The sequence below is a fragment of the Rhinichthys klamathensis genome, unplaced genomic scaffold (genome assembly GCF_029890125.1).
Source record: "Rhinichthys klamathensis goyatoka isolate OS25496 unplaced genomic scaffold, OSU_Roscu_1.1 h1tg000318l_1, whole genome shotgun sequence".
Lineage (NCBI taxonomy): Eukaryota > Metazoa > Chordata > Actinopteri > Cypriniformes > Leuciscidae > Rhinichthys > Rhinichthys klamathensis.
Window position 1 is genome coordinate 1592030 of NW_026606834.1, and position 12820 is coordinate 1604849.

The 12820-nt window shown below is 39.6% G+C and overlaps 1 protein-coding gene across 2 annotated transcripts in view; it reads left to right on the plus strand.

Annotated features, from left to right (window-relative positions):
- LOC130105363 (inactive dipeptidyl peptidase 10-like) overlaps window positions 1–12820 on the plus strand; it is a 118525-nt gene that overhangs the window by 56902 nt on the left and 48803 nt on the right. For both annotated transcript variants that reach the window (XM_056271348.1, XM_056271349.1), the window contains exons 4-6: window positions 9986–10080; window positions 11059–11133; window positions 11494–11546. In XM_056271348.1, the coding sequence (XP_056127323.1) occupies window positions 9986–10080; window positions 11059–11133; window positions 11494–11546 (223 nt within the window). The remainder of the gene's footprint in view (window positions 1–9985; window positions 10081–11058; window positions 11134–11493; window positions 11547–12820) is intronic.

The window sequence follows — 12820 nt, forward strand, 5'->3', positions numbered from 1 at the left end:
GCCAAAAGAAGAACTTTTATTCTAAGTAACCTAAATGTTATTTTTAAATCAGTCTACTTCAGTGTGATATTTAACCATATTATCATGTTTAACATTGATAATTTTAATAATTGTAATGCACCCGGACCCCCCTAGAAGTACCGAGATCCACCTACAAAAATAATGTGGGTAACACAGTAGGCTATATGGTGATCTATGAAAAATAAACATTTTATTATCGAATTTAAATACATGGTCGGGAATTTACCACCTCCGCCTCGTTTTCAACCAAAAACCCTGCATGTGCAATAAAGTACTGAACATCTGCATTTCTTTCTTTCTGTTTTATTGCTTTAAAAATAAATTGCATATTAAACCAATTAAGCAAAAACCTGTCAACAAAAGTCTGAAGAAAAAACCTTGACATTCTGTCCCCCTCACTTTTAAAATGATGGCTACGCCCCTGGTTATATGACGATAATAATTTTATATTATCGTCATATAACGATATGTATGTATTAGTGATGTATGTCTCGAGACCGGTCTTGGTCTTTACGTGGTCTTGGTCTTGTCACGGCCTTGACGGTCTTTGGTCTTGGTCTTGTCTTGGTCTCGGACCTCTCGGTCTTGTCTAGGTCTCGCTGTCTCAGACCGACATAGTGGTCGGGGGATTGAGCAATACAATACTACAATATCCACGACGATATCCGCAACGGATTGAAGCGCGCGTCCGAGTGAAGACAGTGCGGTGCGCGCGAGCCACGCGAGAAAACACTGTATCCGCGCCACTGATCGCAGCGGCAACGAGCACTTTGATCACTTGATTTAAAAAACACATATCATCAGGGTGCGATTTGTGAAAAAAACAGAGGGGGGTATGTTTTGAAAAAGTTTTATTCATAAAAATAAATCATGAGAACATGAACTTCATCACTGCATTTGCAGGAATTGTAAAATCTTTTTTCTTATTAACTCATGAAGTAGCCTAACGCAATATGTTTTACTCTAATAGCTTATCATGTACAGTTTTTGATATATTAATATTTAGTAAAACACATATCAGTGACATGATGGGTTTTACCTTCATTCAGGAGATTTTGGGTAACTGCACAACTGACAGATGACATTGAGCGCACCGCCCACGGTGTGTGTGTGTGTGTGTGTAACCATAGCGACAAAAACGACCAACTTTCGGATCCTGCACCTAAGCCTATAATTTCGTTTTTAAAAATATAATTATGTATTTAAAAGTTGCAGAATGGATTCATTTGGAGACTTCGAAATCAGCAGAGATAGGCAGGCAATGCAAAACAACATTTGACAAGTTATTGCTTAGCTTCAACACTAAATGTTTTTTTTCCCCTCCGGTCTCGACTTGGTCTCGGTCTTAGTCTCGACTTGGTCTTGGTCTCGACTTGGTCTGTCTTGGTCTTGGTCTTGTCTTGGTCTCGATACCATCTGGTCTTGGTAGTGTCTTGGTCTCGGTTTAGGCGGTCTCGACTACAAGTCTAGTATGTATAAATCACACTTTATAGTAAATACCAAAAAGTTTTTTTTCTTTTTTAAATCAAACAAATGCAGCCTTGGTGAACATTAGGCCGTGTGTCCACCAAAGCGTTTTTAGCCAGCTGAAACACTGTGGGCGCTTGAGAGCGTTTTGGCAGTTGAGACGTTTCGTTGCTATGATACAGAATATTCGCAGCACAGTTTACTTGTAACTGATTTCGCAGATAATTTGTTTCATACTAAAAATTTATTTTTCATCCATGTTGTTCGGTTTGCTCTGCTGGTTGATGTCATTGTACGGAAAGAATGTTGTGACAGTTGGTCGGTGTGGTATTAGCCCCGCCCCTCCTCCACTGTGATTGGACGGCTGGGTAAAAAGTGACAGTGATGAGCGCTAGGGCTGGGGTGGTATGGATTTTTTCTAACCGCGGTTGAAAAGCAAGATATTCCCGCGGTATAGCGGTAAACCGCTTTAAAAACCCAACCCCCCCCCCCGCCCCCCCGACAGACTTCCGCGCACTCACCAGAAGGCGTTTTTTCTAGACAGACTTTGTTAAATATTTTCACCTACATCCGAAAAAAAACGAGCACAATTTGAAAGAGTCCGATTTTCATTAAGCTGTAATTTGGTATGAACCAATCACTGAATAGATTTCCTAATTTAAGAATATTCTCAGATACATTCGCATTGAATTCATCATTTTCAGGAGAATACATTATGATGTTGAACGAAATGAAAGATGAACAGCTTTTCCAACATGTCTTAATTACAAAAATGATATTCCATATTTATGTTAACATAATATAATGTTATTTTTTATTTAATCTATGTCGATTATATGAAAAGTGAACACCATGATAAGATAGGATCATAAGATGGGTCAGACATGATTTTGACCACTTTATTAAGTTTTGTTTGTAGAAAGCCTTTCTTTACATTAAATTTCGTTTTGTATAAATTGTATCTTAATTTTAATCACTGTTTCATTAACCTAATTGCCTGGAATTATACAAATATAGCAGACATATAATCAGGACGATGTGGAAGCGACGGTGCGATCTCTTGCGCGTGAACTGGAGCTCGTCTCATAAATGAACCGAAACTCGTGCGCCCATCGGAGACGGAGTTCACTGCTGATATTCTGAGGATACAACATAGCCAATAGGCTATACTAGGGACTTTAGCCTTTAAATATCTTTGCTGCATGCGCAGTCTCCTTTCTAGAACAGCCAAGAGCTTTCTAGCCTCGCGGCAGCAGCGCCTTGCATCGGTCATAGTCATAGACCTTAAAACTGATAAAAAAAATCAAAAAAACGAAAATTGATCAAAAAACTTTGGTGCGGATGGATGGCGGACAGATGATGCGTTTTGTGCTGCGGTTCCGTTGCGGATGAAATAATAATAGCCCATCCGCGCATCTCTAATACGAATGTAATGCTATGTGTCATGGAACATTGCGCTCCCCAACTCGCGAAAGGGATTTGCTCCATCTTTTGATAAGTTTTGTTTAGAAAACCTTGAATCCATGTAAGACACACTATCATTAGAAATAATCCATGTCATTAGAATCAATGAATCCATATCATTAGACACAACGTGCACACATGTGCAGGCCAATGTTTTTTTTTGTTTTGTTTTTTGCGGTGATGACGGTGACGAGCTCAGACCCGCGGTTGGAGTCACGTGACCGCGGTATTGCGGTAATGCGGTAACCGTCCCAGCCCTAATGAGCGCTGCGTTTTACCAAAGTCCTTTTTGGCAAGTCATGCCACTCGGCCGCCATCTTGGCAACGCCTCCGGGCAGCTATTTCGGACTAACAAGACCAGGCTCCTATCTAAATGAATGGGCAGAGAGTCAGAACTGCACTTTCACTGCTCACCGGGACATAAAAACTGCTTGTATAGAAACAGCAGTAAAATATGATAAAAATCGCTGAAAAAGTTTGATGACTTTGCCTCAAAATAAGGTTTAAAAGGTATTTTTCCCCACAGGTTATACGTTTACTACGCATGCGCAAGGGTTCTCGTCTCCGCTGTCGCAAACCTCAACTGTGCGCATGCGTCGGTGGAACCAGATGATAGGCTTACATGTTTCCCGGCTTGACTGTTAAAAGCAGACGATTGGCTTTCCAGCGGGAGGGGCGGGGCATGTGCATACAACCGCCATCTTTGGCGTTACGGGTTTTCCCTATGTAGTTGTATTGAGGATTGAGGAAGTGGCATGTCTCTATATAAATTGTCTCTGGTTTTACCCAAAGTTCAACATTTTTCAACTCTAGGCGACCAGTAAAAACCGCCGAGCGCTCAGCGTGAAAAACCGCTCAGCGCCTCGTTACGCTCTAAGCCTTTAAGAAACGCGGCGCTCCCGTTGAAAACAATTGAAAAAATACGCCAGGCGAGTGAAAAAACTCTTCGGTGGACACACGGCCTAAGAGATTTCTTTTAAAAGCATTAAAAAATCTTACGATCCCAAACTTTTGAACGGCAGTGTATGTATATTGTATATCACCATTTTGCCCAAAAATACCAGGATGTGATTTTTTTTTTGTCTTTATCGCCCAGCCCTAAAGGCTGTGAGTGGAAAGTCATGCATCTTCCCTTTAGAGCACATTACTGATCAGCAAGACTATTTCCTATGTTATTTTCTGCATCATAAGAATCAATGAGACGAGGGAGAACTAGTCGGGCCAGCCTATAGGAAATTAATGTGCGTGAATAATCCAGAAGCACGTCTTTGAGAACTTGACCTTTCAGTTCCTTGAATACCATCTAGCGATTCTGAAATATTTTTTGCCATATCGGGCATCACTGGCGTTGTGTGTGTGTGTGTGTGTGAGGAAGTGTCTGAGCGGTAGATGTGGTAGTTGCTATGGTAACAGGAAGAGGGAAGGATCACTCAGGTCTTACACTGGCAACAGCAGCAGCAGCATGAATATTTCAGTGTGTGTGTGTGTGTGTGTGTGTGTGATGCAGTTCAGCTTCCACACAGACCCATGCTTATCAGAGTCCTGCAGTCACTCCAGTCTTCAGCTTAACGCTGTTCTTCAGTTCGTCTCGGACACGGACGCGATGCAGCTGATCTGATGTGACCCCGAGCGCCGAGCATCTGTGTGTAGACCGTCCTCTAGCGAGCGCTTGTGTGAACGCGCAGCGCATCAACCACGGAACGAGTGAACGCATCGCATCTGTAGACTACAAGAGAATAAAGATTTCATAGCGAGTGATTTTACACTTTCTCAGCTTTACAGTTTTTCGATTATTGCTGGTGACATCATAGGCATCGGGAGATCTAATAGGCTGCACACACACTAATGCACAGATCTATTTTGACACATCAGATGTTTTGTACTGTCTGTCTAATCCATTAAAGTGTAATTTCAACCCACTTTGTGTTGTCGGTAGTATATGTAAATGAACAATGTTTACTCTTTTCTCCGTGTTACCTGGGCTGAGAAATTCACATTTTTCGTCCGATTTCATGAAAACTTCAGATTGTGCTTCCGCTTTTTTGCCCACGGACCGTCGGGTCGACAGAGGGTTATTAACAGAGCAGTTATTCTATTCTTAGTAAGAGTAGTTTTATCACTGAAAATGTTATCGTACTTTTGTCAAGTCTTTAACCCTTTAGAACCTGAAGCTAAAATAGGTGTTTTTTTATACATTTTGATTTTTTGACTGTAAAATTCTAAAATAATGTGCAAGGTGTCATATTTTTCAGAAAAAGATTAGCTTTCAACAAATTACAGTTATTGACCATTATTGTGTGTGGTGAGTTTGTAAATAGAATTTAAATAGACAAAAATTGTAAAAAACGAGAATACATTTTTTGATTTTTATTTAGATTTTATCACAAACGAAAGGAACTAACACTTTAAAGTTGAAAAATGAAGTATAATACATCAGATACAAGTCTTTTTTGTCACATTGGGTGGCACAGTTTTCATTTAGGACACTTTTTTTCATACTCGCACACATACAAATGCGTCCATTCATAGGCACGCACACATACACATGCATACACCACATGTAAAGATACGTGAAAGAGTAACGGCCATCCGCCTCCCAAGTTTAATTAAAAATCATCCCAATCCCCTCTTCTGCTGTCTACCACTTCTTTCGCGATGTATTTGTTAGTTTCTTTTACTTTTTATGCAATCCAAAACACTCCAACCTGCCGCGCTTCGTATCTCTCTGTTCAAATCCTTCCTTCCCGTTCTGCCAGAAAGCTGCTGTCATTTGCTGACGGAATTACCGTAATAAGCCGTATATTGCCGAAAAGCGCATGTTGTCTACTGTCAGGGGCAATTTGAATGGTTTTGATAGTGCGAATGGTTGAAGAGTCACGGTACAATGAATACAGCTTGCTGGTCTGTGTCGGCGACTAAAGGGTTAAACTATGGCAACAGCTTTCTTTCAGGTTTATCCTCCTTTTGCCCTAAAACACTGTTCATAGTCATCCTCTTTGAAATGCTGACTACAAACACAGAGGTTTTCAGATTGTCCGTCGCGGCATTCTCTCCATATTTATGACTCTTTTCAGCTAGTCAACAGACTCGACACTATTGTGACTAAAAAAGTTTGCTAAGAAGTATTTCCTACTAAAGCAATGTGGTATTTGACTCTGTTCAAGCATATCCATCAGTGGGGATTTCAAAAAATGAATGGTCAAATATGTACTATTGTGTTAACATTTTATTGACTAAAAAGTGTTTGAACACGTTCATCTCGAAGACGAGTTCGTTCAGAATCAGCTCCATATAGCAGGTCGGCGGACTCGATCCTTCTCATACATTCCCGTAGCGCCTGTGCATTTCCCTGTTGAAGCCGAGCGTCCATTGACTTCAGTGGGGCTGCTTTGAACAGTTTTTTCAGTATTTCGAAACTAGACGGTCATTGGATAAATGCTGCGATTATGTCCCGGGGGACGCTCAGCGTGTCTGGGTGTGAGTGTGTGTGTGAGTGAGTGTGTGTGTGATGCTGCGATTATGTCCCGGGGGACGCTCAGCGTGTCTGGGCGTAAACATTAGGAGTGGGCTGGACTCCGGGCTTCTGCGTGATGATTGGAGGGTCTGTCAAAAGACTAATCTCCTTTTGATTGATAGCGATTTTGTACTATAAAAAGTCGCTGATGCTGAAGCTATTCGAGCTCAGTCCCATCACGGATTTTGCAAGTGTAGTCGAAACACAAACTGCTGCAACCTATTTCTTGTTATTTGCTTGGCGAAATTGCTAGCCAATACATTTCACACAATTATACACCACGTTTCAGTTGAACCTAATTCCCACATTTCCCCCTGCTGGCCAATGAGAGGACACTGGTTAAGTCACTGGAAAAGACGCGTAGTTGGTACGACAGGGAATTTACGTATAAATAAATGGACAGTTTTTATGATTTATGCCGAAAATGATCTTCCCCTCTTTGAAAGACCAGCAGCCGCCACTGATATCCATAGCAGACGGGGACGGCACCATGCCCACTGCATTATGGATGTTGAAGCTTTAAAGCTAAGTTTTATTGAAAACCCATTCTGTCAGTGGTGAAATACCACTTTAAGACATAACTGACTGTTTACATTAATTTCACATCATAAAAGCATTTTGAGATGCAAGTGCATTATATAAAGTGCTTATAGTCGCACATTACCACATGAAATTTGAAAGCAGTTCGACAAAAAAATAAGAAAAAAAATGGTCAGAAAAATACCTTAAAGCTGCAGTCCGTAGGGTTAAACATGATCCAAAATACATTTTTGAAAAAATACATAACCAGCCAGGGTTCAAAACTTACAGAAAACAAGAGACCGCAACTGGACCCATGCGAAGACAAGGATAATATCGGAAGGACATTACATGTAGTCGCGCAATGCTGACGTTGTTAACATTAACAATTTGAAAACAAAGTATAATTTGCACGGTTTTGCGTGATTTGATAAGCGATTGTTAGATTTAATCAGCGCGATTTACTGCAATGTCAGAACCAGAACAAAAGTGGATGTTACTCACTTGTTCAGATGACATTTTCCGGTGAAAATTATTATGTTGGTCATACTTCCCAAAAGAATAATCTGTGATTCTGAATGCCATTATCGACACCGGCGCGGGGACTGACAGACACACACTCTCCTCAAACACTGTGTTCATCCGCGCTGTGCCGCGCCGAAGCACAACTCACGTAAAGTTGATAATTCCGATAATAACTGCAATTGCAGATTTCGAACAGAGATGGCGACAAAGAGGGAAAACTGCGGACTGCAGCTTTAAACCAAGTTTAGCGCTTTGTTCTTCCCTCATATTTAAAATATTTAAAAATATATATTTTCCTCATATTTTGATGGTTTAATTAAACTTGTAGGGTCATTAAAAACAAATATCCCCTCCGGACATCACTTTTGGCCACTAATGCAGTACCATCACGAATCTGCCGGTTAAAAACGAAATTCAGTATCGTTGAAGAGAGAATCGCGACGCATCGGAGAATCGTTGACTTTCCGCTGTAGTCATGAATGCTTTAATGAACTGCGCTCTGTAAATGCTGGCGTTGACTAGAGAGAAAGTGAGATCACATTCGCTAGTGGCCGTTCTTCTTCTGAACAACTTCTAGACAAATCTCTCAGCAAAGTTCACCTTTTGCACAACTCTTCGAGTCGAGCCGTTTGTGTCACGTGCACATCAGCTCCCGGATCCTTTTTTATGTTAATGACTCCGCTCCTAAATAGTGATGTAAAGTCTGTGCATTTGAAGAAATAAATTCAAACCGCAGCAATGTCAAAGCTGTACAATTAGCCTTTTAAACAGATGTGTTTATGTTTATGCATTATTTAGCAGTAATAGATTGACAAATGGGCCTTTAGCGGCTCTACATCCGCTCGTAAGATTGCCTTTAGCTTGCTTGACAATCCAGAAACCTTCTGATAGCAATAGACCTCCTTCACTTTAGCATGTTTTCATTCTTCAAGCTTTAAACATTAAAGGTACAATATGTAGGATTTTTGCAGTAAAATATCCAAAAACCACTAGGCCAATGTTATATATTTTGTTTAGTTGATTACTTATAATATCCCCAATGTTTCCAACTATTTGTAAATCGTGAGAAAATTGCGATTTTAACCAAGGAAACGGGGCGTGTGTGTGAGCAGCGGTGAGGAGTCGCCAGTCTATGACGTCATATCCGCGTTAGCCTCGGTTACGCTCGTACTGCCATAGTTACCATGGCGACAGACGTGGACAACTGGGTTATGCTTAGCAGGACGCTCCCGCTGTTGTTGTTTTGTTCAAACATTTTGGACCATGGCAAGCAGACTTTGAGACAAAAAGAGGACTAAAACGAAGTCATCTTTCGAGATGCCGAGAGCTCCACGTCCGCGGCTAACTTCGACTTGACAGAGACGCGAGTGTTGCATGTACTTTATTAGACAGGTGAGCAAATGTACATAAAACTAATCAATGCTATGTAGTTCAATATGATGAAATGTTAGAATATGATCTGTATGTTATTCTAATGTTGATCTAGCTTATTGCTAGTCTCATTCAGCCAACAACTAACCTAACTAACAACATTCAACACACTCAAATGCAGTTTAGTGTGATAGTGTAAGTGTTAGAGCAAGTGAAACAGCGCTGCGTTACCTCAAGTTTAATTCGTCTAATAAACTGACCTGTGAGTAACTTATTCAGCACTTGCGTGTAGTTCGGTAGAATGAAATGTCCTTATTCCTTTATATCCGCGGGACTCGCGTTGCGTGTGGCGCTGGTAACTTATAATGTTACGTCTCTCGTTAGCAATCGCGCCCTGCTTCATACCACAGTCATGTTAAAAACATTGAAGTATTCACTCATCCATGAAAGATCCATCAGCTTGACGACAAGATCCATAATTCCGCTTGATGCTTTGCGTCATCGATATACGCCTTTGTTATTGTAAGACATTAGCGACCCCTGGTGGCCAAAAATTACATACTGTACCTTTAAAGGTGTTTTTTAAACATTTAAGCTTGAAATTCTAGTAGAGCCAAAAAACAAAATCAAGACTTTGAAAAAGGGCATAATAGATCCTCTTTAAATCAGTCTTCCAGATACGTTCTGCTTTCTGCGGTCAGTGTTTTGTTCTGGTTTTGTGTTTGTTACTGAGAGATCTATTACTCTATTTTATGTTTGACCGTGTGTCGTCTGCTTTTCCTCACTGCAGCTCTGCAAGAGTCTCAGACCGGAAATTTACCTTTACAACCGTCAAGCAGCTCATAAATGTGAATGACTGAACGTGAAATGGATGAACAGTCCTGCTTTACTTTCAGCCTGTTTATCTGTCCGGAAGTGTGAAGTGTAAGATAGATCAGGACACAAGCTAGAGCACAGGTGAAAGAGAAAGACAGCACGAAAAAATATCTGCAAATGGGGTCAAAAAAATTGAATTAAGTTGATTTTTCCAGCCCCGCTGGCAGATATTTTTCTTGATCACAGATAGGAGACATTGACTAACTCATTTTTTTTACTCTTTGTCAGAATCTGAGGTTATCTACAGGAACCACAATGGACATGTGATCAGGTTTAACATCCTCACGAACGAGACTGAGATCGTGCTGAAGAACGTCACATTTGTGAGTAAATATTATTTATACAGTAGTGGGCTAAAGTGATATCTGGCCTAGGAAAATTAACATCTTCACCCATTATTCAAATATTATTCAAAATTTGTTCAATATTTTGTTGCGTAGTTGTGCTTGGATTGTTTTATTTGTGGTGATAACGCAATGAAACATGCCAGATTGGAATATTAATAACTTGTGTTGTGGTTAATGTATGCTTGATAACACTTTAATCTAGGGTTCAATTCTCACTATTAACTAGTTGCTTATTATCATGCATATTACTCGGATATGAGCTGCTCTAACTATTAATAAGCCGTAATTGGGAGTTTATTGAGGAAAAAGTCATAGTTAATAGTGAGAATTGGACCCATTATTCAAATATTATTCAAAATTTGTTCAATATTTTGTTGCGTAGTTGTGCTTGGATTGTTTTATTTGTGGTGATAACGCATTGAAATCATTTTGATCAAGGCTGTCATACAAAGAACACATGCAAAAACAAGAGAGAACAAGTGGAATATTAATATCTTGTGTTGTGGTTAATGTATGCTTGGTAACACTTTAATCTAGGGAATTCTCTCTATTAACTAGTTGCTTATTATCATGCATATTACTAGGATATTAGCTGCTCTAACTATTAATAAGCCGTAATTAGGAGTTTATTGAAGCAAAATTCATAGTTAATAGTGAGAATTGGACCCTAAATATAAAGCGTGACCGTATGCTTTTTCCTGTGAGCTTTTTTGTTTTTCTATGCATTTTTGTTTTGCATAGTTTTGCATTTGGCCAAATAAACAATTTACTAATGTAGAAACACTGGCTGAACATACAATTGAGCTCAAAAGTTCATTTTTAGCCTGTAGAAATTATTTTAAAAAGCCTGTTAATTTATATAAGTTATAAAAAGGCCTGTAGGTTTGGGGATATGAATGCTTATGATCCCATGCAGTAGTGAGGATGACATCCATGTTTTCGTCTTTTTTCCAGGACACTTTTAAAGCCACCAAATACTCTTTAAGCCCGGACATGAAGTATATGCTTTTCGCCTACAATGTTAAACAGGTGTGTGATGTTTTTCTGTTTTTTTTATGAAGCTTTGCATTTTTCTGAGAGAGTTCTATTATGCTTTTTTTCCATGTTCATCTTTCTTTAGTGTGTAATGTTGTGGTTTGAGCATGAAAAAGCTAATATCTGAGTTAATTTAGCTTCTCCGGTAAATGTATCTTGATTTAAGGATGTTTAGATATTTGTTCTGGAAAACGAGCAAGAATTTTTTTTTTTTTTTTCCTGTGCACAAACTTTCATTTTAGTAATATGGTTTATTTATGCGTTTAAAATCGGATTGTGTTTAGTGAAGTCATTTGAACTTTCTTGAAGGTCGTTTGGTTTAATCTTCATTGTTGTTGTGTTTTCTGACTGCAGGTTTACCGGCACTCATTCACGGCGTCCTACATCATATACAACATTCACACCAGGTGGAGTAAGATCTGTTATTGTTTTCACAGATGGTCAGAGAATACAGTCAATCATATTCAGTGTTTAAACATGCCTTTGCTGAGCCAGGTGTTCTAGGGTAAACATTGTGAAATGAGCTGAAAAGTATGTCATTAATTAAGTCCTAATGAGAGAGGAGGAGCGTCCGATACGACTGACGCTTTGAACGTGGCTGTGATGTTGAACAGCTCAATGTTGATACAGTTCACTTCATTAACTGTGTAAAATGTATCAATTATGAAATGAGTTTAGTTTTAGCTATAAGCTGACATAGAAGACAATAGTGTCATTATTCAGTTCAAGATTTGCTCTAATCCGATAGGGCTGCAACTTATTATAAAAACAATGTTATTCATATGCACATTTATATGTCATAAGATTAAAATCCCGTTTTATATTTTAACATGCGCACAATGCATGAATATAGAGTTTCCCACTGTTTGTAAATACTAGCCATCACAAAAAGTAGACATAACTCGTTAGTTTACCCAAAAATGCTAATTCTGTCATTAACTCAGGGTGAGTTAATGACAGAATTAGCATTTTTGGGTGTCATGTCATTACAAACCCGTGAGACTTTCGTCCATCCTCGGAAAACACAAATGAAGATCTTTTTAACGAAATCTGAGAGATTTCTGTCCCTCCATTGCGACGAGAGTCTACGCCATCGGTTCCCAACAGGGGGGTCGCGACCCACAAGGGGGCCTCAGCGAGCTCTCTGGGGGGTCGCGTCATATTTTGAAAGGTTTGAGCAATGAGCATTAAATAAAAGTCCTTAACTTTTTTTCTGTTCAAATTTACAAAATGTATATAATGAGCAAGTTCATCATGAATCCATTTTCCAATCCGTGTTTTTGTCTTATCCTGAAGCACTATGGTACACCTATAATAAGTGTTTACATTGGGACTATTTTACACTGGTTCGGATCGCTGCGCTGCGGAGTAGCCCAGTGCCTGCGTGACTCGTCATAGACGTACACAGAGAGAAGTAGTTCCGGCTACAATGTTCTTCCGAAAGACGCATTATTCTGTTAAAGGGATAGGTCACTTTGAAATAAATTTTTGATATGTTTTAGCTTACCTCAAGGGCATCCAAGATGTAGGTGTCTTTGTTTCCGCAGTAGTTTTGAATTGTGATATTTTTAGGTCAAACCGTTCTTGTCTGTCAGTCATATAATGCAGGTCTATGGTCACCACCTCAAAGAGCATGCACAGAGAAGTCCAAATTAAACATGATTTAATGACTCGTAAATGT